Raw genomic sequence first — 25,520 nt, 5'->3', positions numbered from 1 at the left:
CTTTTAATTGTATTACCAAGTATATCTCATACAAAGTAGTCACAAGGTATTTTATTGATTGATTATATGCAGTAAATGCAGAGTAATATTGCCACCTTTTGGATCAATTCGAGTTGCTTGACTATAATTTTACCTGGTCCCAAATTTAAAAAAAAATCCTTGCTGGCAAGCATTTTACCTCAAATGGAGATGCAATTACAGTTGAAAACCACTATTTTGAAGACCTTGAGGAAATATTTCAGGATACTATGAAAAATAAAAATATTTTTGAAAATCTAACTATTCTCCTTGGCATAATTATACAAGGTAGTCTCATGCTATCATATGTTTCCAATTTTTTTCATAAATTTGCCTTTGACAGCATTCAGCTTTCAAAATTTAAATTAAAATATATTCCTTCGAAACGTACGCATACTATGTGTTCAGTGACAAAAATTGCTAAATTATTTTGAATTTGATTTTGATTTTTAGAAGTTATCTGCCTCTAAAACTTATAAATATAAGTTGTAACAATCATGGTTAAATCTTGAGAGTAATGTTCAGCTTTAGAAAATATATTTTGTCCAATTTGTTGAAAATTTGCCAATCGACATACATGCAATTTTATGGAATTTATTTTTCATTTTATTTGAAATTGATGTCATTTTATTTGAGGTTGTCATCATGAATTTCTGAAATGAGACTACCTTTCATAATTATGCCACGCTATTCTCTTTCATTGATAGGCAAAGAAGTTTCCAAACCGCCCTCGTACTGCAAACAAAAATATATATATATATATATAAATGGTATTCCGATAAAACAGCTAATCATCAGAGATTTTGAAAATAATTTATCACAGAATATTACTTCGGAGGATAAATAAATCAGCAATATTTCGAATTATAAGTTGGTTTTATGTAACTAGATCAGGAAGGCTGCAAAAGAACATCAGTTCGTACTGATCAATAAATTGTCAGTACGAACTGTTCCGAAGAACAGAGCGTGGACGAGCTATGGTAGCAGGCCTACATGTCCGGAAACTATCAAGAAAGTAATTTTATTTCTGAAAAGAATCGGAAAGCCAGATTGCCTTTCGCAAATGCTCATATTAATTCGAATTTGACTCAGTGGAGAAATATTATGCTCTCACATTAATTAAAATTAAATATTAAAGACTCAGACATGAAAAATATATGGTGAGAAAGTCCAAAAATGAAAGGCTCATGCCACACTATTGCAATGGTACTGGGAAGCATGGAGTAGGGTCAATAATGGCATTGGGCGGTTTTTCTTTTTATGGAGTTTGATATATTTGCGAGATTTATGCGGTAAAGGATCGGATTTTTTATACAAATGTGTTGAAAAAGCTACAGTTTCCTTTGGAGTAGAAAATATACCGCTTGAGTGTTTCAGCTTGGCAGTAATCTCAAACATACACCGAAATATGTCAAAGATTGCACGAGTTAAAAATCAGTTTTTATAATGGCCAACACAATCAACAGATCTTTACCCTATAGAAAAATCGTTGGAAAAATCATGGAATAATCAAATGAGCTTCACAAACAGACATAACCTCTTCGCAAAGGTTCATGATGCAAGGAATAGTATATTATTTATTTATTAATTGTTATTTATTGTTATTTATTGGCCGAAAGGCCAATAAACAATTACAGTATATTATTTAACCCCTTCAGTGTCAAAAAAAAATTTTATGGGAATAAAAATCTAAAATTTAGTTTTTAAAATCCTTTATATGACATAGCAATTGCCATTTTGACCCTCGGCGAATTTCGTCTGTCTTTCAGCAAAAACAAAAACATCAATAGTAACGGTACATAGGATAAGCAAAAAATCGCAAAGAAAGAGAGTACTTTTAAATGTCGAATATATTCGACAAAAACACTGAAAGGGTTAAAAAAATGTATACACAATTTAATTTACATTAAGAACATATAAATATTAAAATTTTTTTATCCAAGGATCAAATTGATCATCTTATTGATTCAGTGGCACGTAGGTGTGCTGCCCTAATGAAAATAATGTTTGAGGTCGATTATTGCTTATTTATAAGAAAAAATCAAAAAGTTGCTTTAGTTTTGACCAAGCAAAAATTGGGTCAATTTAGTTTTCCATAGAATATATTTTATATGTTATTATATATATATATATATTTTATATCTGAAAAAACTTTCAGTATAACTCCATTTTCAAAAAAATCACAGGTCATTTATTCAGTTTGCAAGTTCAGTTGCTTTAGTTTTGGCCACCAGTGCATTTATGAAAATCCTGAGAAACTAGACAGCAGTTAGGTGGTTATAATTTTATTTTGTTATCTTTGTGGTATTTCGAAAAGTGTATGTAAGTATTTATTTTTAGAACTGTCTCCGGTTTGGCCTGTTTCCTTACTCAAAAATTGGTAACACTTGTCAAATTTATAAAGGGAAACTCGAAAAAATGTTCGATTAATTAAAGATTCTTGTAGGATATGGAATAGAACCATTGTGTATTTCTATTAAAATTAAAACATTTCGATTTGTTTACATAGGATTTTCAATTGATATTAGTGTTTGATGTTTTCTGAAAACATTTATTTGTGTAATTGTTTATATTAACCAAAACCATTTCTGGTTTTCCGTTATTACTTTTGATAATCTAATTAGAAACAGTTTCTAAATCCGTCAGTCTGTCTGTGTAAATCAAATCAGGTCACATTTACGTATCCAATTTAAATTCAATCGGTTCTGATACATATATAATATGACCTCTCATATATTTCATTCGATTTCTCTATTTGAAATTTTAGCATATATTTGTGTTTGTTTTTATTTAACCACATTTATATAATGTTATACAATTTTTAATGATTTAATATATTTCATGTGAAATATTATTTGAAATAAATGAATGAATCGATCGCCAGATGGGATTTTCTCAAAGCAATATTTAGCATTTTCGATTTGTTTATTTGTGTGTATGTGTAAATATTTGAATTATTAACACTTGTTTGCTATGTTTGTTGTAACCCTGAACTTTGCACAGATTGATCAGTTGCTGTTTTCTTTACTATGGATTTTATTATGCCGGCCATCAATTACTTTTTCTTTCACCATAAAATTGCCAACATTCTTTATTTGAAAATGATAATTGTGAACATTTTTTGTATTTTCATATTGCAACTTTATTTTATTCAATTTCGTTTTTTATTTCTTTTACTATTTCATAATTAATTTATTCAAAAATGCGCGCCAACCGGTCGTAACGAGTCGTAATGTTTGTTAGTGGAGCAAAAACCCGACAATTCAAAGCCAACTATCTGCGACAAATATAACCGTTACATACGCTAGACAACCAACAACCACTACATGGAGCCGTTGTCGAAGTGGAACTAAAATTCACGAAGCTTTTCAAAGATGCCAAAGACTCGGCATGGCAGCGAACACATACACCCGCACGAACACATTGAACAAACTCATTAGCTCGCTCATACGCTCCCCCAAGCCCCAACATTGTTTGTTTATTGAAGACGGATAAAAACAACAATCAAACCACAGATAAAAATCCATAAACATTCACAACAACAACAACGCCAACATCACCAACCAGAAATCACATTGTTGTCATATCAACATTTTCGTTTTTGTTTTTTTATTATTGTTGAGAAAGTCGGTTTTGTTTTGTTTCGTTTGCAACAAACTCATAAATTTGATGTTTCTCGGCGCTCCCAAACTTTTTTTGTGGTTGTCTCCAAAAAATGTTGTGGGGCCATTAGAGGAACAAGTTTATTGCAAAGATGAAAAAAGAGAGCGCGCGAGAATACAATTTATAAACAATGTATATATGTTGGAATTTAGGGTTGCCAACTTTTAAATTAAGTCGATTAATTATTATTATTTTGGAGCGTAAATATCTTTGTTGTTCCGTATTTAACTACTAACTACAATAATCATTCTGAAATTTGAGAAAATGAAAGCTGATTTTTTAATATTCAAAATACTACGGTTAAAAAAAAATCTATTAGGACTCATGGTAGATAGATAGATTATCATTTAAGCATGGATTTAAATATATATTATTTTAATGTATATAAAATTTTGACTTCCTACATCTACATTTGAGTTCCTACATCTAATTTAAAACAAAAAACTTCACGATAGTCCAATTTTTTAATGAGTTACAGAGCTATCTTTGGATGGGTACAAATGTACCACGGTTATTGATTTACGTATACTTTTTTGGTTATATAGAAAATAAAGGACCGAATGCACCAAAAATTGCTAGAATTAGTAGAAAACAAAAAATACTTCTTAAAATAAATAAATATTTGAAATAAAAAACTCATAAAATGGGAATTTACATAAAGGAAAAGGAACGATTCTATTTCGAAAGCCTTTATTGAAGAAGGCCGGAATATTTTTGCAGTATGTGAGGAAATATCTATAAATATTGGAATTTATTATATCAAATCAATTGTTCGAGTAGTACAGAATATATTTTATACAAAAATATATCAGTCACAACAGAATGAACAGAGATAAACGCCTATGTTGACCAGTACAGTTTCCGGCACACAGCAGCATTTTTGATGCTTACTTTAACACATTTTAGTAGTTTTTTTTATATTTTCACAAAAATGCAGTAAAGGAAAAAATCACACAATGTTAATTATGAGGCCACTTCAATGTCGATGTTTTTTCATAAAATCGCGTTATTTATGGAAAAATTATATTCAATAATTTTCAATTTTCACACTATATCTAAGTGTTCTGAATTAATTTTTATTTAAAAAATACTTCAAACGAATCGAAGGCTCATCAAAAAATTTTACCACAGTTAATGTTTTAATTACGTGGCCACCACTGTATTTCAAATCTGAAGAGCGGTTTACAATGAAATTTTAAATTTTTTTGAATATAATTGTATCTTAAAAAATGCTATAAAATATTTATCTGTTAAAATGGTAACATGCAATGATGGTTAATTAAACAGATAGACCTGGTGATTATAATGAAATTGAAGGTTCAGAACTTAGTGCCAAGCAGTGCCAGAGGATACTTTAATAGCTATAGCAGCAAACGACATCCTGATATTTAAGGGTTATTGCAGATAATATAAAAATGTTCGTTGAAAATGTAAGGTAAATATTTATTAAAAAAAAAAACATAATTGAAATTTGCTATCATATCAGACTGATGGTAAAATTAATCTCACATTTAATAAAATTGGCTCTAATTTGGTTAATATTGGGAAGTAAATCATCCTACTAACAATGTTTAATTTTTGTCCTAGTTCAATGGATTTTATGCGCGTTTTCCAACCAAATTGACGGTATGTTAGTATTTTGGATTATCATTAGGTAGGTAATCTTCAAACAAAAAGCTTTAAACCCCATATAAACGCGCCTATTTGGTACATTTTGAATTTCGGGTAAACCGATAGAGCGGAAATCCTAAAATTTGGTGTTAGGATTGCTGTTGGGGTATAGGATTGGCATATGTAGGAAGTTTTGGAAATTCGCACTAATGTGTACTAAATTTGGTATAATTTGGATTTGATTGAAGCGATAGGACTGAACTCCTGAAATGGGAAATAAGGTTTCTATTGTTAGATAGTTTTGGAAATTTGTACTTATGTGTAATAAATGGTACTAAATTAGTGGAGTCCTGAAATTAGGAAATAAAATTTATTTTGTTTGTATGATATAGGTAGTTTTGGAAATTCGTATTTATGTCTACTAAATTGTACTTAATTTGGTACAATTTGAATTTTGGGTGAACCGATAGAGCTGTAATCTTGAAATTAGTAATAAAGTTTAATGTTGTGTTGAAAATACATATGGTACTATATTTCGACATGTTTTAATAATTCCCATATTCAGTATTTTATTTTAGGATTTGCGGACGTTTTTCGACCCAATTTCCCGTAATTTTTCATTTTAGATTCTCAATGGGGAGCAAAAATTTTCCTACTAGAAATGATCAATATTGGTACATATTTTAAGGCTCATTTTTAATGTTTTTAAAATGCCCATATTGGGGTTTTCAGTTATTTACGATGTATTGAATATCCAATTTGAATTTTCCAACATATCGGTAATTAGCTATGGAGGATAAAAAAAACTCCTCCATGTTTTGTCAAATCAGTATGAAAGGTTCCCGACCATTTCAAGGTATTTTTAATGTGGTGGAGGTTATAAAATGTTTGGACTGGCTGAACTTAAATATGTTTATATTTGTTTCCAAAAACAATGTCCTGATGTCATCATTGTAAATATAACGATCGATATATTTATTAGACTTCAAGTATCTTTTCACCAAATTCATTTTAAAGAATATTACCGTTTAAGGAAGTAACCGATTCAAACTATATTCATAATATTATTTCCATATTTAGATTATGTTCAAAAAGAAATATATATATATATATAACTAGCGGGCCCGGCAAATGTTGTCTTGCCCAGCAATATTGTTGATTTATAATTCTCGGAATTTTAGATTTGTTTTTAAACCCTCCACTATAAGGTAGAGTGCACAGATCTTTGTAATATTTTTTTCTATTTTTGCATTCTAATGTTTCTGTTGATATAAATGTATTAATATTCGAATTCGTGGAAAAATATAATTTTAATAAATTTAAATCCGCATATAAGTTTGACTTTCGGATTTAATTACATTTTCACAATATATTTGCACATACATTACTACTCCTAGGATATTTGGTATTGAAATGTTCCATATTGGTTCTCTTTTAAAGGTAGCCCCCATAAAACGGTATTTTGTAATATGAGAAATTTTGACGATTTTTTCAACAAAATTGGTAGTAATTTTATTATATTTTGGTTTGTCATTGAGCAGAAAGTATCCGTACCAAAAATTATTAATGTTTCGGGGTACCGCCCATATAATGGTAGCTCTTAATATTCGGTATTTTGAAGATCTTGGGCACGGCCTTCAACAGAATTTCTTCTTATAAAACTATCAATATATAATATTCGATATTTGGCTTAATTTTATATTTTGGATCATCATTAAGTACAAAATGTTCCTAACAAAATTTGCCCAAGCTTCCCAAAAGCCTCCGCATTATTCGATCCTTTGGGGATTTGGGCATGTTTTTCAACCTAATCATCTGTAGTTCGTTTTTTGCTTGTTTTATATGGTAGCATAAATCCTACTAAAAGCCCCTATATAACGGTACATATAATATTCGGTATTTTGGGGAGTTTGGTTACGCTTTCAAGCTAATTGGCTGTAATTGTTTTAGATCAACATTGAGTACAAAATATCATTAAAAAAATTATCAATATTGGTTCAAGTTTCCGGGTAGCATCTATATAGTGGTATCCCCCATACCATTACTCAAGTGGTGTCAAATCTTCCTAGAAAAACCTAATATGTCACCATTCCCATTGTAATAGCTGCAATATGTCATTCCTTTGTATTGGGGGTAAGACACATTTTTGCAAAAAAAAATCTCTATTTAGGTCCAAGTTTCGATATAGCTCCTACACACTGGTCACGCCCCATTTTCGGTATTTTAAATAAAGACCGAATTTTCTCAAAGAGTGGGCTATAATTAGGCATAATGGATTCCAGTGAATAAATAATATCATCCCAGAAATTATGCACTATTGCTTAACGTTTTAAAAATACGACATAAATATTTCCCGTTTAATTTTTCGATATGTTTTAGTTCTTACCCCCGTTTTTGCAATTTTATAGTCACATGTTCAACCTGAATAGGTAACATCATGAGACTCTTTGTTATAATAAATGTTTTCGATGTAAATTTTGGTATAGCCTTCACATTAGGTATTTTGCCTTGGATGGTTTACTGGTTTTTTCGTTAATTGTTCTCTTTCCAGTTGAGCTTGCAGAAAAAATATCTTGCATATTAGTTTTGTCTGTGATACACATATTTTGTGTCGGTTATATGCGAGGTGTTCTGTATATAAGTTCAAAGATATTGACAAATGATTAAGCATAAAACCACCATAAAATGGTACCACCTGATTTGGTACTTTAAGGAACAACATGTTCCTATGGAACTATTACTATTATTATTTTCAAGCAAATTTCCTGAATGGACACGAACTTCATTCAGAATGTCTTCTGATTTCCCATCCTAGCATTTGCCGCAACATTTACGTGCATTCTATGGAAAATGTGTACATACAATGATCGCGTGTAAATTTAATGATATACTTTTAAATTTTTAGGTATACTCATATAAAATAGCTTCAATACAATGTCAATCCAATTGAAAAAAATAATAATAATAAAATATTTGGAAAATTTTGCAATAATAACAAATGTAGACTTAGAGGAATGATACGCGGCCAATTTTCACCCAAAATATCTCAAAATAACATCTATGACGGGGTGCAACCAAAATAGCTCGATACTAAATTCGTGGAAATGCACATATGCTTCATAAAATTTTGTTTGCAAATTTAAAACCTTCCCTGAAGCTCCACGAACATTTCAAGACTAAGATAAGAAAAATCCGTTCAGCCGTTTTCGAGTTTTGGCGAGACTAACGAACAGCAATTCATTTTTATATATATGTATATATGTATGTATATGTAGATAAGATACAAAACTATATCTAACTAGTTTATTACTTTTGAAGGACTTTGAAGCTATAAGGAATAAACTTGTAAAGGTGTAAATTTAAAACCTATTTTTGGACATTTTGACCTAAATAAAAATATTAAACCGAAACGTTCATATTTATATCATATTCAAAATAAAGTCAATGATAATTCCAAATTAATATATTACAATTTGAGTCGTTTATTTTGGAAGTGGTTTAAGTCCATTTTATGTTCTGATACAAATCTTAGTTTTGTTACGTTATGTATTCTATCATGTTTTAGGACACAAAGCCCCAAACAAAATTAATACAACTTAACAATATTTTTGAAACAAATTAAAACCAAACCTTTAAAAATTCAATATAAGGTCTTAAAACACTTTCAAAATGAAAGACTCATTTATTGCAACGGGATCCTATTTAATTGTATGTTGCAGGATCCTATTTAATTGTTATGGAAATAAAATATCCAAAAACTCTATATTCAAAAATTAGGTAGTTTACTTATTACAATAAAAATGTATCTAATAATGTCAATGGATAATAATGGATAACAAAAAGTATTTATGATATTTAGCTTCAGAGAATTGCAAATACCGAAATAAAATAAAAACTATTTCTGCAATTAAAAGAAATTGTAACGAATTTGTTATCCAATATAAACGAAGATTTCAAATACAAACATTGAAAAGTTTTATTATTTAACGTTGCTGTTTTCAACTGCTGATACTTTGTAAATATTGATGATTCTACAATTTTAATGCCAACAATAAATAAAGCAAATCACATTGCTTTAATAAAAAAAAAGAAAACTAATAGTTTACAAAACACACGTACACACACACTCGATCAAACAACTACAAATAGTAAATGTTCTTTGTTTTCTCAATCATGTGAAAAGTTTTCCCAAGAAACACCTTGAAAATTAAAAGAACGGTCTTCCTTCGTCGTAATCATTGTGGCCTGTCGGACGTAGTTAGTTTCCAGCTCTTCATGGATATTCTGATTTATTATTTTTGTTCGTGTTTATGTGTTCTTTTTTTTTTTTTTTGTTTCTTCGTTTTCGTTCTTTTTGTTGCTTTTTTGTTTTATTTTAGTTGGTCTTAAACGTTTTACAGTCAAACGGCTATAACGATTACGTTCGAATGGATATCATCGATGACCTTGACGGTGAAAGTCATAATGGGAAAAGTTAATTAGTGTTAGTTTTTGTTGCCGTTGATGCCAGTTGGGCTTTTTAATAAGCATGCCGCAGGAGTGCGGAAGCAACAAAGTGCTTAATTGTTGTACTTACAGTGAATTTGGTTGGTTGGTTGGGTTGCAAGAACTTCGAAAATGTTGCTGGAATGTGGCATTCAATGTTTAGAAGATTTCTAAGGAAACAATTAATTTGGCATGAGTATATTCAATATTAAATGGGGTTCAGGGTAGTTCAGGGATGGGAATACCTGTTTTGATTACTTAGCGCCAATATTTTATTGCTTTCATTTACCCTTTTTATAAAAAAATATTTAAAATTATCTAACGGGGAAAACAAATAAGAAACTATCAGTCGGTGTTGCCGAAAAATATATCCCCTAGCCCTATAACCCTGACGATTGTATGTTAGTTAGGTTTACCAGACACGGAATATACGGAATATGTAATTAGTGTGGATATGGAACAATTGTTTGCGGCGGTTTCTAGGGGAGTTTCCTGAGATGGACATTAGTATAAATATTATATTAAATCGCTTTATATTTTGTATAGATTTTACCAAGGAGATGACCATCTGTGGAAAAATACCAGAAGAAGTAGCCCTATAGATCCCATCTTCGGATTTAATGTAGATTTGGTAATGATATTACGATGTGCATTTAATGGATCATATCGGATACTGCTCTCGCGTAAAAATATGTTTACAAGTTTTCAAAATGTATAGTGGACCATGGGTCCCACATACATTTTTACCTTTGGTAAAAATAGTATTATGTAGAAAATTTGAAACAAATCGGATATTGAATTTAAAAAGCTTATAAATATTGACACTTTGTAGGAAAGCTACCCGAATTCATAGAATATGGATCCCATATTGAATATTCCGTTCGCATCATATACGATATTCAAAATGTTCACCCTTTGCGGGGAGGTTTTAGATGGATTGAACCGATAAGACCAAACTTCAAACATTATAAAAGCTTGGTTAAAATATTTGGTTAAATCATATAACCCTTTCGCATAAAATTATAAAATTAAATTTCAGCAACATCTGGTCCATTTGGTGGGGGAGGTACCGGAAAGAGTGCAGATATTCACTATCTTCGAACCTGATTTAAATTTTCGAATAAATAACACGATGTGCAAATGAAATGAAATCGGATATATCGAGTCCACTTGGAGTCAATTAAAACCTATTAATTATAAAGTCAACCTTAAAGTTGACCTTTATCACAAGCAATAAATTTAGAGGGTAATTTCGAAGTACAGACTAATGTGACATATTTGTGTTCACATTTTATTGTCCTCTCAACAAACCCCATACTTTTGAATGGATTGTTCTTCAAAAATGAACTACTAAAGTAAATGTTAGATTTTATCTTTGTCTCGTTTGAACAAATTGTCGAAAGATGAGAACATTGGCACTACTTAAAATACCAGAGAGAACCATAAATTGTTACACCCTTCTCCAATTTGTATTTATTTAGGACAGACTAGTTTGTGCACACAGACGCACATTTAATTACTAAATTGTTAATTGCCCCCTAGCCTTGACTTGAATTTTGTTAGCACTCCTTAATACGGCGTCACGGCGGCAAGGATATACATAGGACATGTGGGAAAGATGACATTAAAGTTAAGTATTTTATTTTTTGTTGTGTGTTATTTGCTTTGTACACGAAAACGGTATATTATGAAGGCTTTCGATAGAGTTTTATGTCTAAAATATAAATGATTAAAAATTTAGCTTTATATAAGAAAAACTGTAGTTTATTCTTAAAGGATTGTTAGAATGTATATTAATTTTGTAAAACGAAATATTAATTTGAGTTGATATACATATGGGAAATTACAAAAATCTTTTAAATTCCTTGAAGCTGAGGTTTGCAAGGTTATAACTCGCGAATTATAAACATATTGCATATAATTTAAATTCAATTCTATAAAATGAAGTGTTCTTGTCAAAATCTTAAAATATTGGTAATAAATAATAAGTTGCGTGGAAGCTGTGATGGTGGTAATGTGTCCTTTTGCGTATTTTCATAGGAGATTACTGAAATCGGATGCGCATAAAAATCGTATGTACGTTGCGTGATTTTTAGCCATTTTTAGGGCTTAGTAAAGTGCATCGAGTGGCACACTTTGACCGCTAAATTAAACATCGAAAAATTAATAATTATTGAAAGACATTGATTCGGTTTATACGAAAATCGCATGCTCATCAACTGATTTCAACTAATTCGCGAATTGCAAGCTTTTCAATATTGATAATTTTTATGTATTGTAAGTGCAATATATTTAGCCATTAATGACGTCGAAACTCTTATCAGATGAATCTACCGATATTTATCTTCATGTTTCTATTTGTTTTTCGCGACTATTAAACCGTATTTCAGTGTGATTTGACTAGTATGCAAAGAAAACAATGGTGTTTAAGCATTTGTGAAGAAATTCGCGAATTACAACGAATAGGAATCCATTTAATTTATATTTGAAATACAAGATTTAAAACCCCTATAACTTTTGTGCGCAGCATCCGAATTTGTGAACGCGAACAGATTTCTTAACCTATGTACCAAAAATAATAAATGTGCTCGCAAAAATTTTTTTCAAAAATTTTTTAATGTAATTTTAAAAGAATTTTGTAATTTCCCATATATATTTTCTAATAGCTAAAAGTTCTAAACTGTTTCTTGAAAATTGATTGATTCAATTTTGGACAGATGTTGATAATACTCCCTGAATATTTGACATAGACAATGTATATAATTGAGCCTGGTAATTTTAAAGTTAAGTGGTTAAGTTCAAACTAACATAATTAGAACTAACTCGCATTTGGCAATTTAAGAAACCTCTTTCAATGACGAATATCTGGAAATATCTCTTATGTACGATTTATTTGAATTTATTTTTTGCTATCCCATAATATCCCAAAATACCAAATTATTTTTATTTATTTATTTATTTTTTTTTTTTTTGAAGAACTCATTTTTTATTAATTTTTAAATATGAAATTTTAGAAGATTATCCTAAAATTACCAATAATTTTCACCTTCGTTCCATTTATTTAATTGGCCGTCATCTCATGTTAATATTTTGACACATGGCAATGTTATATAACATTTTACTGGTGTAAAGCCTTTGACTTTTTGCAAAAAATTGGGTTCCTGGCCCATTGTGAACTGTAGAAGTTCCACTGTTCCTTGTAAGGTGTGACCCCATTGGAAACGCATTTTCTGCAAAATCATTGTATTGGTTTATGCCGGTATAAATTTGTATGTCGAATTAATCACGATAGAGCTCGAAATATTAAAGATTTTCTGGCCCAATTTAGAACATATATTGTTACTGTTTTAAATTATTTTAGTGTGATTTCGATGTTTAGAATTGCGAGTGTTTCTATCGGTTCGCATTTTAGTATAGGCCCCGATGTTTGTGTTCCCCTTCAGTAGTAAATGTTTTTACCTAAAAATTGTTTACTTAAAATTATCCATATTGTTCTACTTGTAGAGATTTTTTGGCCATAATTAGAGCAGTGGGTTTATGAAATAAATAAATATCACATATAAGGGTTTCGAGGACGCTGTTTACTATTCTGCAAGAAAAAACGCAAAATTTTAATAGGGTGGATCGAAAACGGTTGACAATTTTTTTAAGTTGAATTAATCAAATTATTTTTGAACACGTTTTGTTGAGCTATATCCACAAATGTAAAATCAGATTTTAAAAATCAAATAAAATGAATCAAAAATGTCGGATCAAATATAAGAAAAAACTAAATATTTTATTTCTTGGCAGTATTTCAAATAAGAATATCATGAAATCGTATTTTTATGTATTATGATCTTCAAGCTATGTAAATTTGAATTATAGCCAATTTGGTTGAAAAACGTGCTCAAAATCCTCAAACTACTGGGGGTTCCGTTTTTTCTACCTTGAAACCTAAGTCAATATTGGTAGTTTTTGGTACGACGGTTTCACACACAATGGGAATTCAAAATACTAAAGTACAGCAAATTTTGTTGAAAAACGTGGACAAAATCTCCAAAAAAAAAGCAACATTAAGGTGGTAACGTTATAGGGGGGCTACCCCAAATAGTGGAGCAAAATTGATAATTTTTGGTAAGAATATGAAAAAAATCAATTTTAATTTAGTTTGTAACATTTTTAAAGGCAATTTTCAACGACTATCCTGGACAGAGAACATATAAAGGCGTCGATTGGTGATATAACCATTGAAATGTCCGCCCGCCAAATGTTGTGAAAAATGTGACATTTATGAGATTTATATGTATGTGAATTTTTAATTACTGATAATTTTCACTTCCATTATAATCAGCAGTCATTTCTGTTTATTTGGCTGTCATTTCATTTTAATATTTTGACACATATCAATGTTATATAACATTTTCAAATATAAATTATATTCACAAAAAATATGAAATTTCAAATTTTAATCTCATATCATTTTAAACTGTGGCCCACAATGTTATAAAATGCTACTGGTGTAAAGCTCAAAGTCCCCAGATTTCAAAAGTATCACTTTTTATCGGCTCTACCTGGAATGGACTTTTGCCAACAAATTAGATTCCTGGCCCATAGTGAGTTTTTGAAATTTTCACTTGAAATTTTAAGTGGACATTTTGCAATTAGTGTAGATAATAAAAAATCAAAATTTAATTTTTTGAAACCGAGAATAGACTCCATTTTTAATATGCACATCGTAGAAAATCTTATTTATTCTGTATTAAAAATTCTGCATAAATTAGTACAAAGGAAAAACATTCATCAAAAAAGGAACGTATTATTTAACGTATTAATTTTCAATACTTGCGTGATTTGACAAACATTTTATAAATGAATATTTAATTTTGGGGGCTTTCTATTATATATGGACAGTGGGCTTTAAATTTGTATACTGCAACCAAATTTACACATTAATAGTATGTAGTTCTCATAATCTTCAATATATTTGAAAGGGTTTTCTGTTGAAATGTATTAGTAATGGCGTAATAGTAATATGCATTTTACAATCATTTGTTGACGTTCTATTAAGTTATTGTCTCAAAATGGTTTTCTTCATACTTGTTATTCCAACAAATATAAAATTGTTTATTTGTTTAATATTTCACATAAATACTTATTCGCAACTTTCGCTTCAAACATAACTCAACACTTAAACATTGCATCAACTCTTGACATTGTATGAAATATGATGTTTATTTTTATCGTAAAACAAATTTTGCATTACTTCATTGTCGTATTATCTCATTTCAATTATTTTCATAAGACAATGAGATCACCAATTTGCAACCAAGAACATTTAAAAAAACTACACGCTTCGATTACAATACGAAAGGCAAATAGGTGGCTGAAGTAAGATGTGGGCGCGATTCTTATGTTGTTTTAAAACAAATTGAAGTGTTTTGCAATTTTTTCTTTAACAAAAAAAATCAATTGAGCGGTGATAATTACTTGCCCACATATTAGGTAGCTTCTGTATGAACGGTAGCTGAAACAGAAATTTAAACGGTTAGCTCAATACCAATAATCCCTCGATTCTTCGAATTGAAACATTTATATTGCCTAAATTTTTATCGAATTCCAATAAGTAATTGATCTTAAAAACGAGAAATGTTTGGGTAACATCCTGAGGACTGTACAGAATCAGTGATCACCAATTACCAATAATGATTATAAATGAGATTTTTAGTTTATAGTATGTATTTTCGGATACATTCGGATAGACGAACCTAAGGGTTACTAAAATTAAGCTACCGACTACATATTTCAGTAAAACTGACTGTCTTCCCGAAATAATCACCGAAGATCCGCTATTGCCATCAACCGATTGCCTATAATTTTATATATTTTTTCTTATTGGCAAACAAATGTCCCCATCAAGAATTAATAATATTCGTCCATATTTTAATTTAGTTAATTAATTAATTTAATTTTTTATTAATCAAAAACTTTTCATCTCCAATACATCTAAAATAACCAATCACAACTATAGCAGAATATTTATTTTGACTAAACCTTAACAGAATATTATAATAATATCTGCATATTATTTTAAATAGCCTTCATACATGTATATCCTTGTATCATAATACCACCCTGTGTATACCACACAGACTCGACCAATTAATGATGACTTCAATTCCAAAATACCACTAAAAATAAGGTAAACAAAACTATGGCTCTTATCTTCTCCCATAGCCGTTTTCTGTATGGCAACGATCTGTCTCAAAGAATATTCATGTCACGTTCAGTGACATGTTGTCAATGATTTAACAAATCCTTGCCACGCATGCACGAATACCACCCACTCACACAACCGGAATAGAAAAATACAAGTCCTTGAAGTTAGATGACCTTGTTTAACTGACAAATGAAATGAAAAAATAGAAAAACGTTTGGGGTGCGTAAACATATCGTAGCACAGTGTTATGAAATCGATACAAAATTTCGCAAACTAATTTAAATTTATATATGAAAAAAGACATACATAGTACACATATAAACACAATAATAATCCGAACACAACAATATTTAAAATATTTATAACCTTCACCACACTGTGAAACAGGGTATTATGTCTTCTTGCATATGTTTGTAACAGTCAAAAGGAAACGAGATAGACACGTGGTTCCTTTTGAGAATATGCATAGAATCACTTTTTAAGTCGATTTATGCATGTCCGTCCGTCCATGCTAAATTGTAAACAAAGTGCAGGTCGCATTTTTGATTCGAATTGGATGAAATATGGCACAGCTCATTTTTTTGACCCATGGACGAACCCTATTGAAATTGGGAAAAATCAGTTCAGATTTAGATATAACTCACATATATATTTTCGTCTTATTTAAGGTAAAGAGTGCACCAAAGTCCCTTTAGATCCTTTGATTTGCACGAAATTTGGCATAGCGCATTAAATTGAGTCTAGAGTGATGAGTGGTAAGTTTCGGAAAAATCGGTTCAGATTAAGATATAGCTCCCATATATATTTATTTCCGATTTTATGTAAATGGTGCACCAAAGTCCCTATATATCCTTGGATTTGCACGAAATCCTTTTCCATAATTTTGCCCCATGGTACGCAGACGACTCTAAATCTGCCCGAATGAAATTAAATGAGTATGTTCCTTCGAGGGTACATTGACATGCAATTGCAAGGATACATATGTATGCTTAAGAAGGGCGAGGTTATCAGATTCAATGTAATGCCGAGCTTAAAATTCCATGCCACGTCCCACGTTGTAAACACACATTTTCTAAGTGTTGAACTCATATGCTGACGGCTTACACTTGTCCACGCTGTGACTTCACGCCATAGTCTACTTCCCCAACCCCCTTGGTCAAAAATCTGCATTATATGGCGCAGGTGACGGACAAGTTTTCCACAGGGCATTATGGATCAGAAACCCAATTTTTTGGCAAAAAATCCTTTCAGGTAGAGAGGTAAAAGCTCTGAGCTTTACACCATTAAAATTGTATATCATTGAGGTGTAGACATGAGGTGAAATTCAATATTTCACATTTTTCGGTGTCAAAAATATTAACACGAATTTCAATTAAAAAGATGTTCTATTGATTATAATGAAGGTGGGAAGGGGATTTTGTGCGCGTTTTCTACCAAATTGACTTTATTTTAGTATTTTGAATTGTCATTGGGTGTGAAATCTTGATATCAAAATCTATTAACATTCACTTCCCATTATTCGGTATTGTTGAGATTAACTAAATCGAAATAAAATATTGTGGGAGAGTAAAAAACCTTCTGTATAAGATCTCAAATTGAGGTCTTTAGTGATTGGAACCAATCTTCACCCAAAAAATCTTCATAAAAGTCCATCCTTAATTAGAGTATGATCAAAGACTTACAACTATATTAATTCTAAGCGGATCTGCATATATTCCCGCCTGTACATCTGTTGACAACAATGAATAAACCGCAATATTAAAGGTAGTATATAATTAACTGTAATTTTGTCTTTTTTGTCCAGAGAAGATAAACTACCTTCTGGAAGAATATTTTCGGTATGGGAGAGTAAACGATCTCCTGCAAAAAATCTCCAATATATGTCTATTGATCCTTTTTAACAATATTCCTATGTAATGGAACCGATTTTCTTTATCGGAATAAAATTGTATGTCGATTTAATCATGTTGTTGAAATCATGATTGAATTCTCAATTTGTATGGTATAGCTTTGAAAATGGCATATATCAGTCCAATACATATATATATATATATATATAGCAAATGAGGTTAACATACTTACATTCGTATTGTTGTAGACTCTGCTGAGCTTCTTTAGTGAGCATTTGAAATCCAGAACGACGAAATTTTCGCTTTCTAACCGACTTCATGATATTCGTTTCGACAAAAAGGATGGATAAAAAGACGGGTTAGTTACAAAGTGAAGGTAAGATCGAAGGGTAAGTTTTCTCCGGAGGCGGTTGTATTGTAAATAATTGCACTTGTATTCTGGTTGAAATAACACCACCCGGTGTTACTACATTTTGATTAAATTTTCACTAGTTTTGAATTATTTTATTTTTTGGAATTTCATTTTTTTTCAAACATGTTTTACTGTTCTACAGAATGCAAATGAGCAGCAACATTGCCACACAAAATGTTAGTACTTGTGTTCTCATTTTGAATTGCCTTGCGTTCCGGTCGCAGCGTTCTAAACGTTGTCAAATTCAAAACACAACTGAGTCGGCACCAAGTCCAGCAAGTCCACCACCTCCAGCAGCCACTCTCTATCTCTCTCGTCGCAAATAATTTATTGAAACACAAAACAAAATATTCGTTATTTTATTAATTTCAAAAATAGATGTGTATGCTTGTGTGTATTTTATTTTATTAGTTAATTTTAATTAATATTACAACAATAACACATCAACACTCTTTGTCATCATAATCGACCAAAATAACATCAGCGCAGCAGCGGCAGAGCCAATGATGTTGCTGCCACCGAAGATGATAATGATGATGATGATGACGTTACTTTTTTAGTTAAACCACTTTGCCGGTGGCCGTAATGGTTATAACTTCAAGACGCGTTGTGTCGCATTGAGCATTCGTCGAAAACTAAATTTTGCTCAAAACTTAACGGAACACCACCGCTGAACACCACCAGACATGAAAGCCAAACCGAACATAACAAATTGTCTGGAGGAAAAATGAAAAGAAATTTTTCGTTCGGAGTGATGGCAGTGGTAGTAACAAAGAACCGCCAACACGAACGAACCGTTGAACCGAATCAAATACTAACATTGAATGTCGTTTTTATTTCTAGTCGGGAACTGTTTATTACGGTTACTTGTCTGTCGGATTGTTTGTCGTATCGTTTGCCTTGTTTTTTTAGTTTTTCCCCAATGGAAATGTTCCCTATTTGTCTTAACCATTTGTTTCGTTTTTTTCCTTCTGTGCTGTTTCATTTTACCCACTGCTGGAGTAGGTGATGAGGATGGCGTCAGCTGTGCTAGCTGAATAGTTTGTATACTTGTACGAGTATATTGTATATGTATGTATTACAGGAGTAAACTGATGGTGGTGGCAATTTAGGTGGCCAACAAACTATCTAGACATGTTGTGGCTGTCTATGTATGAATGAATGTGGAAATGAGCTAATACGAGGGTTAATTGAATATTTTGTTAACAAATTTACTTCCAGACAAATAATTAATTATATCCGGTAGTATTTAACATATTCAACACCAGGACATGGATCTTTTGTAAGAACATACCAGAGGGAGTCGATCTATACAGATAATGTTTGCTCTAAATCTATGTTTATTATGAATAATGGGTTATACAATTGGATTTAATTTTCGAATCAGTTATATCTTGTAAAGGTATAAATCAATGGCCTTACAGGCCTTTGATACGTCTTTGTCTTTTGTTCCACATTTGGACCACATAATTTCTGAAGCCTACAAGTACTTGCTTTTGTAAAAAGAAATTGCGCAGAATTTTCTGATCCTTATATCACAAAAATTGTTTATACAGCCTATGTCAGATCTAAACTTGAATACGCGTCAATCATTTGGGACCCCTACTGCAACTCCCACGTATCTCGTGTAGAAAAAAAATCAAAGACGTTTTACAAAGTTTGCTCAAAAAAATCACTGCTGACTCGCCCTCTTATAAATCTATGTGTGTATTACTGGGATTGCAAAGTTTAGAAACTCGAAAAAAGTTCCAATCTGCATGTTTTATATTTGACATATTTTTTTATTTATTTGAATAATAAAATTGATTCTCCGGATTTATTATCGTTAATAGTCAAGTTTGTCCCATCCGAGGAGCTTACGTGTAGTGATAATATTTAATATTTCATTTTACCGCACGAATTATGGTCGAAATGGACCCTTAACTCGTACATTTTTGAGTATAATCTCAATAAATAATAAATTACAAAAAGAGTCTAAACTATGCATTGATTTTAGTATGTCTAAAGAAATTTGTAAATCAATTATGTATGAAATATTTCTTTGAAAATATAATAATAGTTAATTTTAACAAATAGATTAAGGGGACCCCACTATTCTCGGTCTCAAAATTTTTTTGATTTAATTCGAATCTACACAAATTCAAGAATATCTCTACAAAATTTCAAGTGAAAATCTCAAGAACTCTTGAAGATATAGCCGATTTATTGTGTCAGCATCAAGTGACGGCAAGAGTAATTCTCAAACTTTAAACGCATTTTTCTCAAAGAAGTGTTTTTACGAATGGCGGGCACGATAACTCAAAAACTAATAACCCAATCGATTCCAAATATTGGGACGTTTCTCTGTGCGTGTAAAGCTATCGTATGAACTAGGATAAAGCCAATCGGTGTAGATCTTCCCTATTTTTTAACTTGGTTTGTGATCAAAAATTGGCGATTTTCCAAAAATATTTTTTCAAAGGTCCGCCATTTTCTTAATTTTTGAGCGAAGTCAATAATCCTAGTTCATGCGAGATCCAGAAACGTACTCTTTCTAACACTGTTGGAATTTTCGGATTCCGATGTTCTAATGAGGAGTTACCATGCCCTCCATCAAAAATAAGGACTTTTCTTTATTTACAAAAAACAACAACAAAACAATAACAAAACTTGTTTGTAAATTATTTTTCTTCTCTTTTAAATCTTCAAATATATATGTACAAAGTTACAAACCTTAACAAGCATTGGTATTGATTTAACATCCATACCATTGAATCTTGGAAAATTAAAATCGAGAATGGGGAGGTGGCGAAGTAATCAGACAGGTTATCAGATTCAAAATAATGCCGATCTTAATATTTCGTGCCACTTACCTCAAATGGTATGTCAGGATCGGTTGTAAATACCTATTTTCTGCATGATGAACTCTTAAACACTTGCCAGAAATAATGTGTATAAGGCCAGAGATACTGTCCAGGCTATCCAGGTCAAAAACTGCATTCTATGTCGGAATCAACGGAATAATTAAGATAGAGTTTTGACATTTAAAACTTCGTCTTCTTAGCGCTCCCAATAAATGTTCCGGCCAATTTCAGTTATTTTCATGTTCATATTCCAACGAGACCATTCGAGACCAAAAGTTGTCTTTAAGACTTTTCGATATTTGCCACTGACCAAAAAGTCAATTTTTAAAATTTTTGATTTTTGCCTCTGAATAAAATGTCGACCGTTCGATCTTTTGATTTTGTCAAACCTGCTTAAAATCGATTTGTGACTTATACCGACTAATGCAAAATCGAATAAAAATTGTATTTATTTAATTTATTTATTTATTTTTTATTATTATTTTTTTTTAATTGTTGTCAGCAGACGAAATAAAGTTCTATAATATGTAATTATTGGGAAATGCGGGCTTTATGAAAATAAATGAAGAAAATCAAAAGTCGATGTTGAAAAGTAGGCTTTTCGATTGTCTCAAAGATCAAAAGTCGACTTCGACTTTTAGACTTTTCAATACAAAAAGTCGATTTACTTATCCCAAATTCCAAAAGAAGTGGGAACCAAACTTTTCTCAAAAAAAGAATCAAGTAGGTCTATGTTTTGAAATTTAAAAGTTCCGTCCTATTTTAGCAATATATTAATTTAATGTCGATCTGATCATATCCTCGTCTATCCATCTATCCGGAATAAACCACAATAATAAATGTAGAATAAAATTATTGGTATTGGTATTTCTTTGGGCGCCAAATGTTAATGCCAGAAAAAATATAGATCGGTATTTTCTACAAGTAGCAATTTACCATGGCGTTCCGATCAATTTTAGCAATATTGAATATACGAAGTTCGGCCCGAAAAAGTTAACAACATTTTCAATCTCGACTCCGAAATTCGTTAGTATGAGGTGGTTTTTCATTTTTTTACTATACCCCACTATGTTTATATGTTAGTGTAACCCAAGAGTTTATAACGACACGAAATATTGATTCTAGATCCACCTATTAGTAAACCTATGTGTGTCCGTCTATCCATTACAATTTGTAAAGTCCACAGTTATAGACCAATCGTCATGAAATTGTTCAAGTATCTTCGTTTCTGGCCAACGACAAGCTTACAGTTTTGAACAAAATAGAAGCCACAATTATGATCTGAAAATTACAATGTTTTACACGGGAAGGCGATCTATACAACGAATAAGCTGGCTGTTCTGATGATGATCGATCAAATGCACCTGAGCCTCCATTATACCCTCCATCATAAGATTGAGTGCATATTAAAATTGTCATTTCGTTTGCAACACCTAGAAATATTCACCAGAGACCCCTCAAAGTATGTTGAAATCACGATAGGAATCGCAATACTTAACACAGAGCTCTTAAATTTTGCCCAGACATAGCTAGTATTCCTCGGATGTTTGGTATTGCAAATGGAGTTTATCGATCCATTTTTGTCGTTTTAATTCAGCACTTTGAGTTCTCATGGCATAGCGCATCTCCATACCAAAAATTACTAATATTGACCCAAGTTCTAGGGTAGCCCCCATATAACGGTACTCCCCAATACTCGGTAATTTGAGGATTTTAGACAGATTTTACAACCGAATTGGCTGCAGTTTGGCATTTTGGTGAGAACCCAAAATCACATCTCCCTACTTAAGCTTACCTTATAATTAATAACCCAATTTTCGTACTAAAAATGTTTAATATTGTCCCTAAAATGGGAATTTTTTTGACTCGTTTGGCTCTAATTTGGTATTTTTGGTTCTCATAACGAAATCACTATATCCACACTAAAATTATTAATATTGACCCAAGTCGGTATTTTGAGAATTTTGGACATGTTTCTTTTTTCGTATTTTGTATTCTCATTGGCTGTCAAATCTTCCTACCAAAAATATCTATATTGACCTCCGTTTTATTGTAGTCTCATATAACTGTAACCTCACTATTAGATATTTTGAGAATTTTAATCATGTTTTCCTCGCGTATTTTTTCGGCATGATCCTATCATAACATGAGTTTTCTCCTAGGAGCCCCCACTAATTTTAGATATTGCTTGTTATGACGTATGTGTTTACTCCGAAAAACAAGAGTAGTTGGCTTATACTTAAATATTTTCCGGTGATGGCCGGTTAATGTTTGTGGGATAAAATGGATCAATCATTATTTTCTCCGTATTTCCAATCGTTCTACTGACCATTTTTATGAACTTAACTTCACGAACTTTTACATGGAAAATGGATCTGGACCATGAATAGTCACGACTTACTGATGATCGGTGAGAAAAATATAATATAATTTAGGGTTTTTTAGCGAATAGCGATTTTAGAAAAGTTGGCAACATGTCGAAAATGATCTTCAACCAATGACAATCAGCGATCTTCCAATCTGAGACAATTAGTTAATTGTAGTAAAAAAAGTATCTCCATAATGTTTTTCTTGACGACATACATTAAAAATTGTTCAATCTTTGAAAAATGTCGAACAGATTCTGAGTTCAACAATTCTCATCCTGCTAATTATATTTACTTGTCGTAATCAAACGACTCTCGTACACTCTATATGTATTGGAATTTATGTAAGTTAACAACACCACTAACTTGTTCGTCCTGCAAGCAAATGGACTCATAAAGAAACTGTTCTCCGGGCAGAGTATGCGTGTATTTGTGTAATAAGAGTGGAAGAATACATTTCTGTATCGTAGACAGATTGACTGGATTATAGAACGATATGGTGGAAAGCTAGATTATAGTCACCGTACATACGTTGTTGCGAGGCTTTATGGAGAAAGTGGGGAATATCTTAAATTATTTTTTTAAAACTCATCCTTACGCCTCCAGTTGTGTTATTTTCTTCAAAAAATATATAGCTTACATTCAACTGTAACCATAACCAACGTGTGGGTGGGTGTATGAGTGTGTGTTTGTTTTTAAACACGAAACTAGAAATTTTCTTTAGTTCAGATAAACAACTCATCCCTTTCCGAGGGTATTCAAAGGTTTATAACTTGTATGTTCACACTGGGCGTGTGGCAATTATGACCACTCACATACACAAACACACACAAATGTACAAAGCATACCTGCAGACTTTCATTATCCTTGTTTTTTTATTTGACTCTATTTTAGTTTTAAAGAGTTGTTTGTTATTTGCCGTTGTTGTTGTTGTTTTGTATTTTTTGTGTTCAGTTCAAGCCTCCGTAATATGACCATATGTTATGGTTTCCATGTCATTTTCAACCTCCTCCGCAGCCACGAACAGCACTTCGAGAGGAACAGACGTTGTTGTACAAGGTGATTTCTTGACCATGTACACACTAACAAATGCAAAATACACGTGAGAAAAGTCCTTGTAATTCTTAGAGTTCAACATTGTGCAGTATCAGAAACTATTTCAGCTTTATTTATTTCGAATAAATTTCATAAATTTGACAATTGATTCAAATTTTCAAACATTTCGAATAACAAAGTACTCATAAATTTGACAATTGATTTTTGCAAATTTTCAAACATGCTAATCTATATAAATAAAAGAGTAATATGATGGACTGACTAACTTAACGATTCATCAACGCCCAGACGAAACAGCTGAAATCACAATCTTGAAAATTGGGATGGGAGTCGCCCTTAGTACGGAGGTGTCAGATAAGTCTGGATGTTTGAAAAATCGTGGTATAACGATACTAAAAGTCCAAAAAAGTACTAAATGTTGTATCATTTATATTTGCTGAACCGGTGGAGATAGAACTCTTACATTTGGAACAAGGATCACTGATGGAGTGCAGATATGTGTACCAAATTTGAAAGTTTTTATATCTGTTAAATAGGTACTGAGATATAGAGCTCTAAACAAAAAGTGCCGAAGGTGCCACAGTCTCCCCTAATAAATTTGGTACAAATTCGTAGCATGTACGAAAAGTACTAAATACAATTATAATTTGGATGATGGTACTAAATATGGTACAATTTGAATTTTGGGTAAACCGATTGATCCGAAATCCTGAAAAATCGCACCAATGTGTACTGAATATGGTACAATTTGGATTTTTGGAATTCTGAAATTGGGTAATAAGATTTTTTGTACTTGTATGATATAGGTAGTTATCTTCATATATAAAAGAGCTTAGTGTTAAGTGAGTAAGTGTCTGAGTGACTGACAGATCATCTCCCAGACGAAACGGCTAAAGCTAGAAGCTTGAAATTTTGAGGGTGGGTTGTTGGTTTGTAGGCGTGCGATAAGGCTGGGTTTTTGGAAAGTCGAACTAGAAGGCTATGAAAAGTACTTATTGGTACGAAAAGTACTATATA

The 25,520-nt window shown here is 31.4% G+C and overlaps 1 protein-coding gene across 1 annotated transcript in view; it reads right to left on the bottom strand.

Moving 5' to 3' along the window:
- The window catches only part of LOC133336721 (uncharacterized), a 44,099-nt gene extending 25,956 nt beyond the window's left edge, over positions 1 to 18,143 (bottom strand). The window contains exon 1 of the mRNA XM_061545002.1: positions 18,059 to 18,143. Within this exon, the coding sequence (XP_061400986.1) occupies positions 18,059 to 18,101 (43 nt within the window). The 5' untranslated portion in view covers positions 18,102 to 18,143. The remainder of the gene's footprint in view (positions 1 to 18,058) is intronic.
- Positions 18,144 to 25,520: the final 7,377 nt, after the last annotated feature.

The sequence above is a fragment of the Musca vetustissima genome, unplaced genomic scaffold, assembly GCF_032173495.1.
Source record: "Musca vetustissima isolate MV318-11 ecotype Yass unplaced genomic scaffold, APGP_CSIRO_Mvet_v1 utg8492, whole genome shotgun sequence".
NCBI classification, from domain to species: domain Eukaryota; kingdom Metazoa; phylum Arthropoda; class Insecta; order Diptera; family Muscidae; genus Musca; species Musca vetustissima.
The sequence above is the reverse complement of the archived record's forward strand: the minus strand, read 5'-3'. Positions and strand labels throughout refer to the sequence as shown.